Genomic DNA, 18,714 nt, shown 5'->3' on the forward strand with positions numbered 1-18,714 from the left:
TTTTTCAACATACATATTGGCTATGATCAGTCAACATACTGCGATTTTGCCCTCCTCAGTGTATGTTGGATATTGTGTGGGAATGTTTTGTTGGTCTGAATAAAACCAGTATGCATAAATAAAAGCAAATTACTATTGTGATCTATATATATGTATATATATATATATATACATATATATATATATATATATATATATACATATATATATATATATATACATATATATATATATATATATATATATATATATATATATATATATATATATATATATATACATATATATATATATATATATATATATATATATATATATATATACATATATATATATATATATATATATATATATACATATATATACATATACATATACATATATATACATATATATATATATACATATATATACATATACATATACATATATATACATATATATATATACATATATATATATACATATATATATACATATATATATATATATATATATATATATATATATATATATATATATATATATATATATATGTATATGTATATACATATATATATACATATATATATATATATACATATATATATATATACATATATATATATATATATATATATATACATATATATATATATATATATGTATATATATATATATATATATATATATATATATATATATATATATATATATATATATATATATATATATATATATATATATATAGTTGATTTTAAGTGCATAGTCATTTAAAAACAACTTCACAATTCTGACAAGTATATAACTGGAATAGTGGACGGTTGGTTTTATTTTTAATTACAGCAGAAATATATGCTGCTGTGCTCAAGAAGAATTCAGCCATCTGCCTAATTTGCATATCCTGTCAGCATAATTATTTTCATACGTAATAAAATCAAATCAGCTTTGTTTTTACCATGTCCTCAACAAAGTGATGTCTGTCAACTTTGTCTGTCAGGTAATTGTTTAAAAGAATATGTTACCCCTAAGTGTTTGCATAAATCACCCAACAGCAGAGGATATGCTTATCTAATTTGGCTAAGAAGGTAAATTGAAACGTAATTTATCTTAATACATTAGTGTTTGATGGCCTAGTTCCTATGTTTGTATAAAATCCAACGGGATAGCTATTTAAAAAATAAAATTCATACTGAATCTCGTAACTAGAGATGTGTTATTTTGTTCCATGACAAGAGGCAAATTTAAGAAATACTAAGCCTCAAACAGTGTTTGATGTGTCCAATCTTGCAGTCGAACATAAGAAATGCACATTAATGCATACAAAGATTTCACCAAGCTGCGTCATACAAGCTCATCTCTGTGATGGGAGGGAACAGAAAGAGGGTTTGACATGTATGAGGAACTTTGTTTCACTACAGCACAACATCACACTGACAGATGTCTGCATCCTGCGGCACTGGAAACCTAACGTTGAAACAAAGCGACAGCTCTGCTTTGCTTGCCTTTTCAAATAACGACCAACAACTCAAGCCTTGTGAGGTGTTTACATAGTTGAGGCTCCCTGAAGGGAGGCTTCTGTGCCCCTTTTAGATCCAAATACAGCCAATCTAAATAGTTTGTTCACAGCATGATTTCATCGAAATTCAGATTCCGTTAATAAAAAAACAAAAACATTGCCGTCTGCTGTCTCTGCTCATGCTAGTGACTTTTCATTTTCTCATTGGGACATCTGAGCAACTATGAATGTTGTTGCCACAGAGGCAGCTGGCGTCACCATCACCACTGACCTCCCAGTAGAGTGTAGCTGTGCCCTGAGGGACCCTGAGAGTCATGGAAGCCAGCAGCACAACCCTTGAGACAGAGGCCTCATCTCTGGTGTAATGACCTGAAGAAATAAAGCAAACCTGTTCACTGCAGCTTGAAGGTAGCGCTTCTCAGGGTTAGGCTTTGAAAAAGGTTCAATGATCTTTGGGTTGAACTTGAAGATTGCACCATATTCTTATACTCTAAAAACGCTGTGCAGAAATAATGAGAGAATCCATTGCATGTCTATGAGTCACTGCAATTGCATTCCCACCTTTAAATATCACTCTACTGAATTGTTTTTCATTGAAACAGTTTACCAAAATGACAACACATATACTACACCAATGAGCTACACATTTATAGGAATTGAATGTGCTGGCCGAAAGAGGCATTGAGCCGGACCTCTTTGAGTTACTACCAAACCTGCTTGGATGCAGGAGAGCAACATCCCCCAACATCCCTGAAACCTCAAAAGTAGCTTTTCATCTGAACAGTCTCAATGGTTTAAGATGCCTGCACAGTTGTGTGTTGAGATATGATTTCCCTCGTCAATAAAGTTATAATTGTGGATTAGCTGCAGCGGAGACATACTTGTCTTATGGTCACAGATGATTTACAGGTTTGAGTCTGATGTCATGAATATATGAAAGATCTTTTAAATTACTTAATCTTTTTGTACATAACACAATGTATGTCTTCCTTTTTTGTGCACACACTGTGTGTAGTGCTGGTAAACACTGGTGTGGCCGGACAACGGTTCACAAACCAACTTAACGTGTTTACACACCTCAAGACAGGTTGTGCCTGTTTTGTAATCTCATGTGTTGTTTATAGCTCTTGCACAAATGACACTGTTTCTGTCTAATACAATAGATAGTAAGATTAAAAGTTAGTAATAGTTTGTGAAATTAAACACACACAGCAGGTGTTGGTCTTACTGATATAAATCTGAATTTATGTAAAAGTTTATCTTTTTTTAATTTCATTTGCAAAGGCAGTTTGACTACATCAAAAAATAGAAATCCTCTGTTTGGATTGTATTTATTTCTACGTTTATTATTTTTTCTATGATACTACATATTTATTTACTATTGTTTGATCATCGTCTAGTTTTTACATTTTTCCCAGCGAATTCATGCAGCAAATTAAATACTAGTATTCCACCGAGAGAGGGCGCTAGAGTGAGTTAAAGTGATCGCGAGGTTATCCAAATCTCATGGCAACCCTCTTTCTCTTTATTTCTCGCGGTATTTCGTGTTTCCTCCTCTTTTACTCCCTGTAGCCAACATGGCAGTCGGCAAGAATAAGAGGCTGACCAAAGGCGGCAAAAAAGGTGCCAAAAAGAAGATGTAAGTAGCAAATGGACACGCGTACATACTAAAAAGAGTCTTTCTTTTTCAGCAGTGTTACTCTGGTGTAAAAAGTAAGGAGGATGAAACAGATTTTTAGCAGATGTTCCGCGGCCGAGTCTCCTCTCACCGTCGCCGGCCTCTCCGGCATTAGATCAATGTGGGGTTTCTCAACACGAGATTCAGATAAATAAAGCTGTTGTCGAGTTAAAATTTGTAACTTGAATATTTCACCCACAATGACGAGTAATTACAACGGTAGTTTAAAACGTATAATTCCACGAACAGTTCTAGTAGTCCGACAAGTGTTCATTGTGAATGCTTAGCAATGAGTTAGCTAAACTCGATATCAATGCTATTAGAGGCATGGCAGCTAAGCGACGGTTGCTGTCAGAACACGTTGGCTTTTGCAGGATGAACACCGTACGTGAATGTAGTATATGGCATGAATTGGTCAGGTGTTCAGTTGAAAGTACATGATGAACATATTTCGAGGCTAGCATGTTAGCACTTGCGCGACGTCACTAGCTAGCCGCACTAGATAGGAAGGTTCTCGCAAACCGGCGTGTACTTGAGTTGTGCAGAGGAGTGAACTTCTTTCTCATTGTTACTCTGTTGCAGCGTGGACCCTTTTTCCAAGAAGGACTGGTATGATGTCAAGGCACCAGCTATGTTCAACATCCGCAATCTTGGAAAGACCTTGGTCACCAGGACTCAGGGAACCAGTAAGTTAAATACTTGTCTATTTTATGTCCTAAGCATGTGTTACAAACCTTGTACAGCAGGTTGGCGCCTCTGATGGGTTGATAAAGACAACAACAACGTCATAAATGTTTCTTTTCAGTTAACCATGTGCAACGTTCATTATGAGACCTGTGCGCTCAGACTTTTCTGTTTTCTAACTTTCCACCAAGGAATCGCCTCAGACGGTCTGAAGGGACGTGTGTTTGAGGTGAGCCTTGCTGACCTGCAGAACGATGAGGTTGCGTTCCGCAAATTCAAGCTCATCACAGAGGACGTTCAGGGGAAGAACTGCCTCACTAACTTCCACGGCATGGACCTGACCCGTGACAAGATGTGCTCCATGGTCAAGAAGTGGCAGGTAATGTGCATTTTACAATTAATTACATGCTTTGATCTTCTACGTGTTGCACTGTAGGAAAGAAAGTATTTGAGTTAATTTCTTACTTGAAAGTTAATCGATTTTTTTTTTTTAGCCTCTGATATTTTTATTTTTAATTTTTGTTTTATGTCAAGGCTCTGTTGTTAGATTGTAATAGCTTTTAATGATGTGTTATGGTTTGGCTTGGGCCTGATCTTCAATCTGTGGAAATATGTTTGTCCTCCCCAAGATATAAAATTTAGAAGGGTGGACTGGTTCAGTTAAACTTTGTCATTCTATAGTTCGTAAACTGTCAATAGAGGCAAGTCTCCACGGCTATTGTCTTGCATTTGGTGTTAATATTTAAGATTTGGCATCTTTTTTTTCTTTATTAGTATTTTTCCCTCAAAGTATCAGCTTTAAGGAACAGTCTGAAGAAAGTAACTAATCAATATTTAACTATATTGAACAAAATAAAGCCAGTATGTCAGGAATTCTATGTTCAGTTAAAAAAAATATATATATATTTTTAGGGTAGAAGTATTATAATAACTTGGTGAAGTAGCTTTGTACACGTTAATGGCTTTGTCAAGGATTGAAGCATCATATGAACCACAGACTCCATCTATATTCACTTAATTCATGAATTAATGAAGCACATGGAAGTTGTTGTGTGCTATTCATTACCATACTGAATTAATACCTTTGTGCTCTGTAATTGTGGAAAAATTCAGATTCTTTCCAAAATGAGAATGTTGTTCCTTGACTCCTTTGGATGAAGGCTAATCGGTATTGATTTGTGTGCCTCAGACAATGATTGAAGCACATGTGGACGTGAAGACCACCGATGGCTACCTTCTGCGTCTGTTCTGCGTGGGTTTCACAAAGAAGCGCACCAACCAGATCAGAAAGACTTCTTACGCCCAGCACCAGCAGGTCCGTCAGATTCGCAAGAAGATGATGGAGATCATGACCCGTGAGGTTCAGACCAACGACCTGAAGGAAGTTGTCAACAAGCTGTAAGTAGTCATGAGTTTTTACAGTTCATTGCTGTGAATCCCAATATTTTCATACAAATATTCAGGTGGTCATGTTCTGTAAACTGTAAATATCAAAGCGTTTCATCTCTTAACTGTTGTTTGCATGGCAAGGCCTCTGGATACCTTTTATCATTGGTGTGTGTCTTTTCTGAACGCAATCACAATGACTCTTGCCCTGCGTCCATCCTTTCATCAGTAAATCTTGTAGCATCACTGTTACTTGTGATAACTGGTTAAAGGTTCTAAGTTACTGTGCTGTTCTAGAAATAATTCTGCTGGGAGACTTCTGAGGTCTTTTAATTTATACAGGCTTAGTTTTTGTTTTTTCCCCTCCCTTGAATTAATTTGAGGTAATTTTGCGTTAACCACTGCGTGTTGCTGGCTTCCAGGATCCCTGACAGTGTTGGCAAGGACATTGAGAAGGCCTGCCAGTCCATCTACCCTCTGCATGATGTCTACGTCCGCAAGGTCAAGATGCTTAAGAAGCCCAAATTTGAGTGTAAGTGGTGGTATTTCATTGTAAACCAGATTGATCATTATTTGGTGCAAATAGCTACTTATACCTATTTGTGGGCACACATGATGACAAATGGTTTGAGTCCTGTATGATCACATGATTACTGTCTATTGAGATCAACTGGCAATTCCCTCACAGAGGGAATAATCTAACAGTACTGTGTACATGACAAGACAAGGCTAAAAGTTTTAACTTCTTTTTTTCAGTGGGCAAACTGATGGAACTCCATGGTGAGGGTGGTGCCACTGCTGCTAAGGCAACTGGTGATGAAACTGGAGCCAAGGTGGAGAGAGCTGATGGCTATGAGCCACCCATTCAGGAGACAGTCTAAAACACCCTGACAGATTTAATAAAAAATGTAAATGACCAAAGTGTTTCTGTTGTTGTTTTTGTGCAGCAGAGTCTTGAACTCAAGATCCTAAACCTACCTTAAACGTTTCTTTTGAAATATCCCATTTGAACAACTCTAACTGGAAACTATTAAAAACTGAGGAAACCTAATGACAAATTGAGGCAACTCTACTTGGTTGAGATTCTGTTAGAATTCAGCCACTAGGTGGTGCAAAGCACCACCTAGTGGCTAAATTTACTTGAAATAATTCCACAAAATGTCAATCCAGATTTAATGTATTTATTAATCTCAGACAATAGTTGGATTCATAACTTAAGAGAGGTGAAAAGATGTCACACTTGAGGAAAAAACATTGAATTCAGATTTTAAGATTGATTTGAGCAACCTCGTTGAACTTCTTAATCTCTTCAATCCTGATTGTTCTGTTTGCTCCAGCCACAAAACTACTCCAGTACTTGCACATAGTTTTTCGGTACTAAGGCACGTTTCCCTCTTAAGTCACCCAGGAACCACTCATCGTCGACAGACTCCAGACCAGTAATAACGTCTCCACCCTAAAGGTAAAATGACAGCAGGCATTTAATATTATAATCTGAAAGTAAATATACAGAAAGTATTTGAAACTACCAGTGTACCTTGAGGGAGAGCTCTTCCTCGCAGTCTGATGCAAAGTCGAACAGGGCCCTCGCTCTGCCACTAGCAGTAGCTGCAGCAGCAGCAACATTAGGGTTATTAGATGCCTGCTGATCTGTTGAAGGAAATCAGTTGCATTAATAATTAAATATGATTGCAACAAAACCACATTTGGCAACAAGCTGAAAAATAACTGATTTAATGGTGGAGTTAATTCATCCTTATGTGTGCACTGACCCGGAGGTCCTGTCATGATTAAGATTAGATCAGTACAGTCTGTCCCATTACAGGACTTGCCAAGCATGAAAATGTTTACATTTGAAATTCTCACTCAAAGGATCCACACTGGCAAACTTAAAAAAAAAACAAAAAAAAAACACGTTACCACTCAAAAGTTGTCTGAATTATCACTGTATACTATTTATTCGGTTATATTATATCTCCATGGCCGGTTTTTCGATGTACTGTAATACCTGGACAGCCCTGAACGAAGGCCCTGGGAAAAATGCCCTCCCTGCCTCTGAGGCGACCAGAGCTCCAGTCATAGTCAATGTGCTGAGTGATCAGAATATAATCTCCCTGCTGGAAGGACAGGTCACTGTCGGAGTTGCCGGCAAAGTCATATTGGGCCACCACCCACTCTTCACCAGATACCTGGTACATACACAAGAGAAGAAATAATTAGGTTGATTATTTAAAAAGAAAACTTCTATTGAGCCTGTCAGTCACAAAACTGTAGTCAACCTGGTACTGAAATATTACCTGGACACTTTCATTATCTTCATGCTGGGTACTTGTTGAAGCAACCATCCCTGTTCAGGAAAAGGAAATAAAGAAGTTGGCAAATTCCAATTATACTATTTAAAAAAAAAAGACCTTGGTAATTAGTTGCTAACTAGTCCAGCAGTGACAGATTTTTAAAAAGATACTTCCTCTTCCTGGAAAACTAACAAATGGCTGAATATTTGCATAAAAGCATCCGCGCAAGATATTTCTTAACTCCCTGCTATTGTCTGTGTTGCACGGGTCTGTAGGCAGCTCAAGTTCACTGTTTAAATACCCTTTGTATTAGGATGGTTTAAAATAAACAGAAGCCCCGACTCCTGCCGCGCCACGGAGAGCGATGACAGCCAGTCGACAGGGAAAGGAATCAGTCTCACCAGGCAGAGCGATCCTGCTGGACTGTGTATGCTGTTCACTCGCAGGTGGAGGCAGATCTTCAACAATCTCCACGAAGTTAAGTGGGAAGATGCCGGTGAGGGTGCCGACCTGTCCCCGGGCCCACTCCTGTCCAACATACGCCTTCAGCTTGATCACATCCCCCTCAGAGAAAGACAGCTCGTCGCTGTGCTCCCCCTCAAAGTCGAACCTCGCCACACACCTCGGACCACTTTGGGAGGGGAAAAAAACAACATCATCAACGTTAGAATATCTGTAAAACAAGTGTGAGACCAGTGTGAGACACCTGGGGTGCAGAGACGGTACCTGACTGTGGCGGTGGGTGGCTTTGGTTTCCGTTCAGGCAGGGGTTTGGGTGAATTGGACTGAAAAAAGGATAAAATTTAACCTGTTAAAATCTAACTATATTAAAATAAAGACTGCTGAATCATCATCGTCACCATTTCAAAACAGAAACTTACCAGCACTTTGACAAAACTGGCAGGAAAAAAGCCACTGGCTCCCCTACAGGTTCCTCTGTACCATTCACTGTCCACTTGCTCCACCATGGTCGCGACATCTCCGGCTCTCAGAGCCAGCTCTCCTGGACCCTCTGTGTCAAACAAGTCAGCTATTCAGCACTGTAATATTGTTGTAATTGTTCAAATATATACACACACACACACACATATATGTATGTATATATATATATATATATATATATATATAAAAAATTTTTTTAATATATATATTTCAAGTATTTTAAAGAAAAACTGTATGAGAGTGTTTAGTCCGCAGTATTTGAATATCTTATTTTAAAAACTAAATCTTACATTTACGATGAAAATATTTTCAGTTGGTAACTTACCTGGACTGAAGTCAAATATGGCCTGCACCGTCATTCCTGATGTGGCACTCTACAAGATGACAAGAGGTTATGAGAGGACTGAATGGCTTCGAGTTCAGGCATTATAGAGCAGCAAAATAAAGATGTTGACCTGTTGCAAGGACTTTGGTGAAGCCGAGTCAAGTGGAGTTATGATCTTCATGTGAGACTTCTGGGCACTGCCTCTGGTACCTCCTACCTGACACTCAAACGTGTTGAGGTCAACCTCCTCCAGCAGCAGGAGCACCTCATTTTTCTGTTGAAAAAAAGACCAAAGGTTATGGCAGAGTTGAAACTGATTTAACACTTTGACATAAAGACAGGTGGTGATTAAAAGGATACCTGGAAGGACAGCCCTCCTGTACTGCTGCCATTGTGGTCAATGGTAGCGATCCCGTGTGGAAGTGGAAGCTGGTGCAACAACGACAAAGAAAAAAACAGCCACAATTAGAAATAGAGGCTAATCCCCATTAAGGATGTGATCACAGTACCCAGTGGGACTCTCTGGCCGTGTCTCACCGTGTAGTTGTTGTAGAGACGGTGTCCCGGGTTGGGTCTTGGAGGTAAGACAGGACACTTCCTGGGAATCTTCTGTTTCTGTGATGCGTTCCACGACTGGGATCGACCTGCTGACTGAAGGCTGGGTGGGGGGGGCCTCCCTGGCCCCGTTTTTGCCGGGGAAGGACGTGGCGGAAGGGTCTTGGTTTTAGTCAGCCTCCTAAAGGTAAGCAGGGAAAGGTCATTTGATCATGTGGTACGATCATAACTCACAGCTAGAATTGTTTCCTCTTTTACATACCGAGGTGGTAGCGATAAATCTGGGCCAGGATGGAAAGACTCCTGCTGGATGAAACAAGTCCAAATAAGCACAACAACAAAAAATAAACGCACACAGGTCACAGGGAAAGATCTTTTTGGGACCAGACTACAGATGCACAAGGTTTGCTGAACTACCATCAGCACAATGGTAGGAAACCTATTTATGGGTCAACAATAGTTTCTTTGTTGGTGGATACATGAGGAAAGAAGGGTTAGTCACACAGCAGTTGGTTTGCATAAGGCGAATGTCCAACGTGAAATTCAGGTTGCATTGTGATAGATAAAATTCCCTGTCCGTATAAATTGCAGATATTTAGGTATTTAGAGAACCATTTCCTAAAAGTCTGCAACCCTTGTGAGTTTGAAAAAAAAGTCTTAATATTTGAAACGTGCATACAATTGTCAGGAAAATCTCACCTGGAAGGCAGAAACTTGTCTGCCCAAGTCTCCCACCGGCTTTTGAGTCGGGAGAGGAGGGGGTTTGTCCTCGAAGTTATCTGACACTGAGAAGACAAGAGACTTTTCGGCATAACACAACAACACCAAATGTTGCCAAAAGGAAAACTGCGCATCGTGTAACATACCATTGATCTGTTAAAACCGTAGACGTGTGAAACTCAATGCAGCTTTGAGAAAGTTGGACTTACAGGAGTTTGTTTTGCTGGGGACCCTGATGGTGGTCGGCCTCCGGGTCGCGGTTGGTCTGGTTGAAGAGACTCCACAGCTGTCTGTATTCTGCACAGGTTTAATCTGGATGGCATCTGGACAGTTGGGCATTAATGACACATTTAATGGCAGCTCATGAGCAATATGTTGTCTGATGTGAAATAACTCTGAATATCATCTGGAAAAACTACACAGGTTTATTTTGCTACTGTGGAAGTAAAATGATAGAATAGAATTGGCCAATTTTGAAACAAGAAATCAATAACATTTTTAACCTTACTTGCAAGAAGCATACAAACATTTTTATGTCAAACATCTACATGTTTTCAGTCTTATGTTTTTGCTTGTTATACATTATATTATAATAATTCAGATTCTGAAATGTGTTTAATCAGCACATTTGTACTCTCCCTGTTTATTCCGGGGATTATTTTTATGCGGAAGTGCAAGATGTGATCATCTCAGTGTGGTAAAAGGATTCCAGCAGGGAGAAATGGCTAACCCAACTTCCAGTGAAACATTATTTTTGCTTGCACAGGCAAAATATTCCATCTTATACAACATTTGTTTGGGTTGCATACAACTTAAAGGGGGGGGGGGGGGGTATAGTTTTACACTACACTGTGTTTTGATCACAAGCAATCTGGATCCAATCTGGATGTGACCACGTCACTGACTAGCAACAAATAGAGCAAAGATCAGCAGAAAAAAATAGAGAAATACAGGAGAACTTGAATCGCAACAATCATTAATAATCAACCAGTGTGAAAATACTGCTACTCACTTGGGCTGTCTGTATACTCGTTCTGCCTGAACACCGAAGTCGAGTTGTGGTTGTTAATGTTAAGGTTGGGTTTTAGAGGCTCCTTGTGAGGTTTGGGTGGAGGTGTGGGGAGAACTAGTGAGGACTCCTCCTCATAGATGCTGTTTGCTCTGGTCAGGACAGGTGGGTGTGATCTGTTGCTGTGTATAGTCTCTAGTTCCTCTTTAATGGAGAGTCTGTTGGTGGAGGCTGCGGGCTTCTTGGGTGGATTGGGTTTGCCCTGTGGCATTGCGCTTGTGACCAGTACATTCTGACTGTCACCGTAGGTGGTGTGGTTGAACGTTGGTTTTAGCGCAATGGAAGGTTTGGCGGCGACTGGAGGCTTGTTGGTGGACTTCCTGGGTTGAGGCTCCGGTTTGGCCAGTTCGGGTCCATTGGCTGATTCAGCCTGGCTCTCGAAGGCCTGGATTCTGGCTCGGATGTTGCGTTGACTGTGGCTGGTTGTCATCTCGCCGTCAGCATCGCCCCCCTCTAGATCCTCGTCCGATTGGTCAGGAAGGTCGCCGCTCTCCTCCCTCTTGTTATCTTCAGTAAATGCCTCCAATAACTCCTTCAAATACTCATTCGATTGGACCTCCTTGGGATCACTGCACGTACTGTCAGAATTTTCACTGATTTTCACTAAAGGCTGAGCTTCTGTTTCTTCTGCACTGGCTTTCTTTAGACATTTTGTCCGTGGGAGTGGAATGGGCCGTGGACTGACATGGGAAGTTGTTGGAGTGTCTTCTGGAACAACAGATAGCTGAGGCTCGGAAGGAAGATCCCAGTACACAGTGACCGATCTGGTGTAGGAACCTGTCTGGTTGGGTAAACCTGACTTGGAGTCACTTTGTTCCTCAACGCCTGACAGTGAAATGTTTATCTCAACCTTCTCATCAGCAAGTTCAACACTTTCAGGAACTTGTTTGATCTCCAATGGCTTGGGTGGAGATGGCCTAGGTGGTTTTTGAGGCTTTTTACCTGAGACAAAAGGGGCTGGACTAAGAAGAAATCGAAATGTATTTTGAAAAAATTAACAGATTTATTGCAGTTACTACAACTTACCAGCTGTTTTTTTCTTGGCAGATGAGTCTACTGTCACAGGGTCGGTCTGTGTTGCACTGGTGGTCCAGCTGAAGTGACGTGGGGCAGCTACCGGCCTGACAACGTGCTCCTCCTGGGTCTTCTCATGAATCACCTGATCATAGGATGGTGGGAGCTAAGTCATGAAAAAGAGATTCATTCATACAAATACACATTATTTTCTGAATTCGTGATGCGATTGTGTTGTTGGTACCTGTTGAACATGTTGATATATTTCATTACCGGTACTTAAGAAACACATTTCTGGTTTGGTTACTTCATGTTTGAAATCCCCTAATTAAACATTCACTCCCTTTGTCATTCTAGATCATGACTAATCAAGAAAAGTCATTCACTGCCAGTTAAGCATAGCCTACCTGGGATGCATCCTGAATTCCTGCAGACCAGCCAGCCTGAGATGGTGGTGGTGGTGGAGGAGGTAAAATCACAGAACTTCCTGAGAACCAGCGGTTACTGGCCAAAGGTTCTGCTGAGACGATGGTGATCTCTGGCCGTCTGAAAAACAATCCACAAAAAGACAGTCATCAGTGCCTAGTTTTGCCTTTCTCTTAGTTCAGACTATGTTCCAAGTATCCTCCCCCTACCTTCTTTCTCTGCTGGGCTCGCTCTGAGGGGATTTTGCTGAAGATAGAAAAGTATTAGATTAGGTAAAGTTGTCTTATTTTGATGACTTTGACACACTCAAAAAATACCACCAAATCTTATTTCCCGTGACTTACTTCGTTTGATGGCGGCTCGTATGGAAAACACAGGCCCTTGGCTGAAAAAGACAGCAGAGAGAACAGGAAGTCATCGAGATGAGGGTATTATACCAGCAACCATGTTCATAGCTCAGTGCTGACAGTAACTAAAAAGATTTGCCAGGCTCCCAGGACTGAAATATGCTCATTACATGCCATACATGCCCAACTAATGCTAAAACTTAAATAGGATTAATATAATCCGCCGATAAGACAAAAAATTATAGAGACAGTAGAGAACAAAGAGAATAGAATAGAAGGGGGACATAACTAAGACAGGATCAAGCTGGAGAAATATTACACTTGAAGTTTTAATCTGTAACATTATGTCATCAATGCTGAATGGTAAAATTAGGTCAGACTGACTATGATCTCGTCACAACAAATATAAATGTCATCATGGGTAAGAAATCAATAAAACATGTTTGGCTAGATTCATGCACAATGAATATAAGCTGATGGATCAATACCCTGATGTGTTTGACAGAAAAAACAAAAACTTGTATTTTATGTCTTTAAAGCATTTTGACAGGTTTTAGAACAAAAACACACCTCCGGTACATAAAAAAGAAAATAGTGTGCTCTATTGAGAAAGGACATGCCTGTTAAATCTAACGCCCACAGCTAGAAAACAAACAAACCCTACCTTACATATACACAGGACAAACTATCCAATAGATCAGACTTTTCCCCGTATATTTAAGAATAATATCCACATTCTCCAGAAACTTCAAGAATTTTTAACACCAAGAAAAAACTGCTGTCTCTTCCTGATTCAAAGCGTAGAGATCCAAAACCACAACAATCCACAGTGAATTCTCCTGACAGGAGAGGCGGCTCACGCTTAACACATCCCTTGCTCATTAAGCACCGAGTGCAGGAAGGCTGATGTAAACTCTCTCTGGGAAAACCCTGTTGCCTCGCCCTCTACTTCAGAACACGCAGCTCTTATGGTTGATTAGCATCATCATCCGAAGGCCATAAACATCCACGGAGACTGACTGTGACACATTTTGTCAGTCCCAGTGAGGATTTACTTTCATTTATAGTGCGGCGTGACATCCTCGTGGCCATGTTGACCTGCTGTCAAGCTGTCAAACTGTCAATGAGAAAGGATCAGCGTATTGTCTGGTCCATTCACAACGCCCTCATCAGCACATCTGACTGTTAAAGAGACAGCACCAAGTTTCCCAGCAGCAGACAGAGGGCAGCGCTGCATATCAAACCCCAGCAGTAATTTCAAAGGCTGACGTACCTCGAATTGAAAGGATCCGACTTGGTTCTCTCAGGACGACCTGTGGAGAAGAGCAGAGTTCAGAATGGGGTGAAGATGTCTCTGGGAGCTCTGTTGATATATATATATATATATATACACGTATATATATGTATACAGATTCTGGGGTTTCAGATGGAAAGAGTTCCACTCAACAGACACCTACGGTAGCTCCACTATAAAGAGCAACAGCAGAAAAACGTGCCCTCACTGCTCGGCCCCAAGATGTGGCAGCGCAATGTTTTTAGCTGAAACAGCCATATTAGCCACCGTGCTACCTTATATATAAATTCACATACATAACAACTTCACTTCATATATATATATAACTTCACCGAGTATAAAAAAGTGTTTTTAACCTGACAGTATGAGCAACTCTAAATTTGAATTACTTTCACTTTACCTTCATGACCCCCATAAAGATATGATTCTGGTTTACAATAAGCTGCCTGCTGTTGATCATAGAAACAAAGTCAGCAGAGGGTATAGACTTTAAGAGTGGGGCCTTTCAATGGAAAGATTTGAAAAGATTTAATAACTTAATAAACAAAAATTCCTTCCAGGGTTAAATTGACTGTATTCCTACACAGAAGACACACTGTAATTAACAGGACAAGGAAAGAATCCTGATAGACCAGTTAGCCTTGTGGATATTGTTAAAGCGTACGTACAGTAAATGATGAATATTCAAACAAGGACATGAATATCTCATTAATTGAGCAACTACTCTGTCCATCTATCTTTAAGAGTTATTTGATAAAATCAGTCATATTAATGAGGCTCAGTATTTTTGAAACCATGTGTTCCACCTGACACACTTTTCCCCCATCACTTCCTGTACTGACCAAATCTTTCCATATAACATAGCAGAGAAGTGTCAACTTTAGTTTCATAATCATACAGAGGAAACAATCAAAAGAATGTTAAAACAAAACAATGCATTCATTTGTTTACATTTCCAAATCATTGGCATAAGAATACAATAAAAAATCAATACTGTTGTTAACCGTCAAACCCGAAACCATGACCTCGTTGCCAGACAGGTCCACCTGTCACACCTGTTCCCTGTTATCTTTTACCGCCACACTGCTACTGCTTCAGGTTACTCTTTAACAGGATGAAAGGAAAAAAAAACACTCTCCTATAGCTTTACCAGGAGTAAAAGGGTGGTTTTAGTACCTTTCGGACAAAGTACGTATCTTGGGCAGCGCACATAAACAAACCATTTCCTTGTTAAGGTCCTACTGTGGTAAAATCTGGAACAGGAGACTCAAAATTACTTTTGCCCTCTATACACTGTGCCGACACATGAGTATGTATCCCTACCTGTGCGGAATCAAAGGGGTAAGTCTCAAACCTTCAGCATCCAGAGTTTTTCCCAACAGGTGTGTACCTCCCTCCTGATCCAGTGAATGTGATAAATAGACACACACTCCCACAGACAACACAGGAGAGTGGGAGGGCCCTATAATGGCCCAGCTCTCCTGTGTTTACTCAGCCAATCTTATGAACTGGAATGTGGTCATTCAGGAAGTTGTGCCTGTGACACACGACACGCCATATCATTGTCTTTTTTTTTTTTTTTTTTTTTACAAATGTAAAAGAGTAATTTACACTCACTGCAGTATATTAAAAATAATTAAACATTTTGTTTCCCAACATGAATCTATGAGTGAAAGAAAACCAACATTGAACATTGTAGTCTGAAAGGAGGTATAACATATGCATGTCTTACATGGCACTCAGGGTTGGTGGAGGTGATGGAGCAAATCCCAGCTGTCGTGGGTAAACTTATGGTGCGCAATTGCTCAGTAGTACCTAAGGTCTGTTAGTTATGCGGCTGGCATATTATCTAGACAAACACGCACCTCCCCAATCTCACCGACTGGCAGTTGAGAGACTCCAGTGAACTCAACCTATCTCTGACACAAAAAAAAATCTGATTGCACTGAAATGGAGACAGATGGGGTGGGACACTGGTAGAGCGGCTCGATTGAAGAGGCAGGCCTGCAGACTCAATATTCCAAATATCCAAATATTATTCTGTTGCTTAACTAGAGGAATCAAATGTTATCAGAATGTAACTATCACAGGAACGCTTCACATTTTTAGGAAGGTGAAAAGTCCAGTTAGGATATTATTAAATCACTTTTGATTTTGGATTCTGCTTTTGGTATTTGTCAGTCACTAACATGGGCGAACACACACACACACACGCACGCACGCACGCACACACACACACACACACACACACACACACACACACACACACACACACACACACAGACGGGAAAGCTGTGAAGTCAGCAGGAATGTTTTCCCCTCACAGCCGCACTCTCACTCTGACACATGGTGACATTACTCAGCAGTGCAGCAACAGTCAGAGCAGCTGGTGGAGCGCACGGTGACAATGGCACAGGCAGAAAAGCACTCTTTCTCCGAGTGTTGTAACACATCAGCTTGAATATCTCTTGTATCCATATCTTCAACCATCAACAGAGAGACTCCATACAGCAGAGTGTCATCCCTTATTGTAATGTTTTTCAAATGAGCTGTTTGAACTTTTACAGAGGGGGATGTTCCACCTCAGCTGTGTCATATTGAACTGGCAGACATAACCATGACTGTACAAGGCAGATATGTCCTCACTTGTAAAAGATGGCAGGTAGTGGTGCCAGAAATGACTAACGCCCCGTGTGACGCAGACCTTCAGTCGGAGGTGATTAGATGGCGTCAATTCAGAGGAGTTTTGTCGTGGACGCCTCCTCAAACAGGGGGTTGACAACAGGGAGAGATAGAAAAACATTGTTGTGGAAACTAGATGAAGCCGAGACAAGCGCGGCACATTGGCGAGAGAGCACCACGTCCCATCCTGACAGCTGGTGGGGGGTCGGGTGTGGTTTTAGTAGGCTGTTGTTGGTGGTGGTCGGTGGATGAGTTCTGAGCTGATATACACTATACAGACAGCAGTTGATTTGCTAAGAAAAGCAAGGGCCCCTGAAAATTGTTGAAAGTATTTTTTTTTAAATGGCAAATACAAAATAATAGGCGAAACAACATTTGAAAAAAGAAAAACAGTTTGTTCAACACAGATTTTTTTGTTGACTTTAGATACAAAATCTGTGAGTTCTGCAACATCACAAACAAAGATGCTCCCTTCACACAACAAGTCAAACACAATGAGGCACCAACCGGTTTTATGTACTTAATGCATCTGTATGATGAAAGATGAACATGAGATGATATTTGATGCAAAGTTGGGTGCGTTTTCCTAATAGTAAGTGAATGAATTGTAAATATGATTTTGAAACATTCAATTTGAGGTAAAAAACAAAACAAAACAAACAAACAAACAAACAACAACAACTGAGTATTCCGCTAAAAGACAATTCTGCCTCCATAAAAAAGGGCTCAAACTGGCTGCTTCAGCGTATCATGCATTAGTCTGTGGAAGACTTGGCTGCATTATTGCTAAAATAAATATGCCAGCTAAGCCAAAATGTGTATTTTCTTGTATTTGTTTTGACATTGGTGCGCTTTTCTTAATTTGACTCGCATGACACAAACATTATGTAGTTGAAAGATGTTAACTGAGTTCTGGTGAATTGATGGAGATACACTTGAAACAACAAAGTGCAAAACATTTTCATAGGGAACAGAATAAACTAACGGTGGTAAACGGTGGCACACATTTAATTAAAAGTGTATGATTTAAAAAAAAAAAAAAAAGGAAAAAGGAAGGAGGAGAGCTGCCCCGCTGCTCCATGTCGCAGCCTACCTGATGTCTGACTCCCGGTGCGGACATCACGGGGGTCTCTGCGCGTACCCTCTCCCTCCCCTTGACGCCGGGCTTCGGCCATCGAAAATAAAGAGAAGACAAACGAGGAACTGAAATACTAATAAAACCAGGAGTCCCTTAGTGGCTGCGTAACATTTCACAACCGGCACCGCAAATCGCTTCGCCGACCTCTCTGGGCTTGTCTCACTGACTCCCTCTGTCTCCGTGTGTATGGAGGTGGTGCCTCTGACAGACAGACAGCACCCCGTGAAACAGCCGGCGGCAGGTCCCAAAGCCGCTGTGGGAAAGTGAAGCGTACTCATACGATTCAGAGAGAGTGTGTGAGAGATAGAAATTAAGTATGTCTTCATTTAGTAGTTGGTATTACTGTGAAGAACATCTCGTCAAAGCAAAGTTCGAAAAACGAGGGAAAATATTTTTGGGAAACATTAGCTTAAATTAACTGGCGACTTGTCCAGGGTGTACCCTGCCTTCGCCCTAAGACAGCTCGGATAGGCTCCAGCAGACCCCCGTGACCCTGAGCTCGGGAATAAGCGGGTATGGAAAATGAATGAATTAGCTTTACTTATCACCTACCCAACACCCATCAGTTATACCTGTCTGTCTTCGGTTTAATTTATTTTAACAATTTACACGAACTAACTAACTCACTCACTAACTAACTAACTAGAACTTTCAACAATCGA

The 18,714-nt window shown here is 40.3% G+C and overlaps 2 protein-coding genes across 2 annotated transcripts; one reads left to right on the plus strand and one right to left on the minus strand.

Moving 5' to 3' along the window:
* The first annotated feature begins 2,978 nt into the window (after positions 1–2,978).
* Positions 2,979–6,167, plus strand: rps3a (ribosomal protein S3A). The gene is made up of 6 exons (XM_076033234.1): positions 2,979–3,137; positions 3,759–3,862; positions 4,052–4,239; positions 5,050–5,258; positions 5,669–5,778; positions 6,003–6,167. The coding sequence occupies exons 1-6, from the start codon at positions 3,076–3,078 to the stop codon at positions 6,125–6,127; spliced, it is 798 nt and encodes a 265-aa protein (XP_075889349.1). The 5' UTR covers positions 2,979–3,075; the 3' UTR covers positions 6,128–6,167.
* A 246-nt stretch (positions 6,168–6,413) lies between these two features.
* Positions 6,414–18,242, minus strand: sh3d19 (SH3 domain containing 19). Its single transcript, XM_076033164.1, has 21 exons — positions 18,008–18,242; positions 14,212–14,251; positions 12,936–12,976; positions 12,801–12,837; positions 12,573–12,711; positions 12,178–12,331; positions 11,095–12,093; positions 10,292–10,405; positions 10,062–10,147; positions 9,625–9,665; positions 9,345–9,543; positions 9,168–9,236; positions 8,938–9,081; positions 8,808–8,856; positions 8,422–8,552; positions 8,267–8,325; positions 7,942–8,171; positions 7,544–7,593; positions 7,255–7,435; positions 6,784–6,896; positions 6,414–6,702 (listed from the first exon to the last, which is right to left on the minus strand). Exons 1-21 carry the CDS (start codon positions 18,087–18,089, stop codon positions 6,592–6,594), a joined length of 3,069 nt encoding a protein of 1,022 aa, XP_075889279.1. The 5' UTR covers positions 18,090–18,242; the 3' UTR covers positions 6,414–6,591.
* Between the last annotated feature and the right edge of the window lie 472 nt (positions 18,243–18,714).

The sequence above is a fragment of the Nelusetta ayraudi genome, unplaced genomic scaffold (genome assembly GCF_046127955.1).
Source record: "Nelusetta ayraudi isolate G7.1 ecotype Tasmania unplaced genomic scaffold, CSIRO-AGI_Nayr_v1 ptg000004l, whole genome shotgun sequence".
Taxonomy (NCBI): Eukaryota; Metazoa; Chordata; class Actinopteri; order Tetraodontiformes; family Monacanthidae; genus Nelusetta; species Nelusetta ayraudi.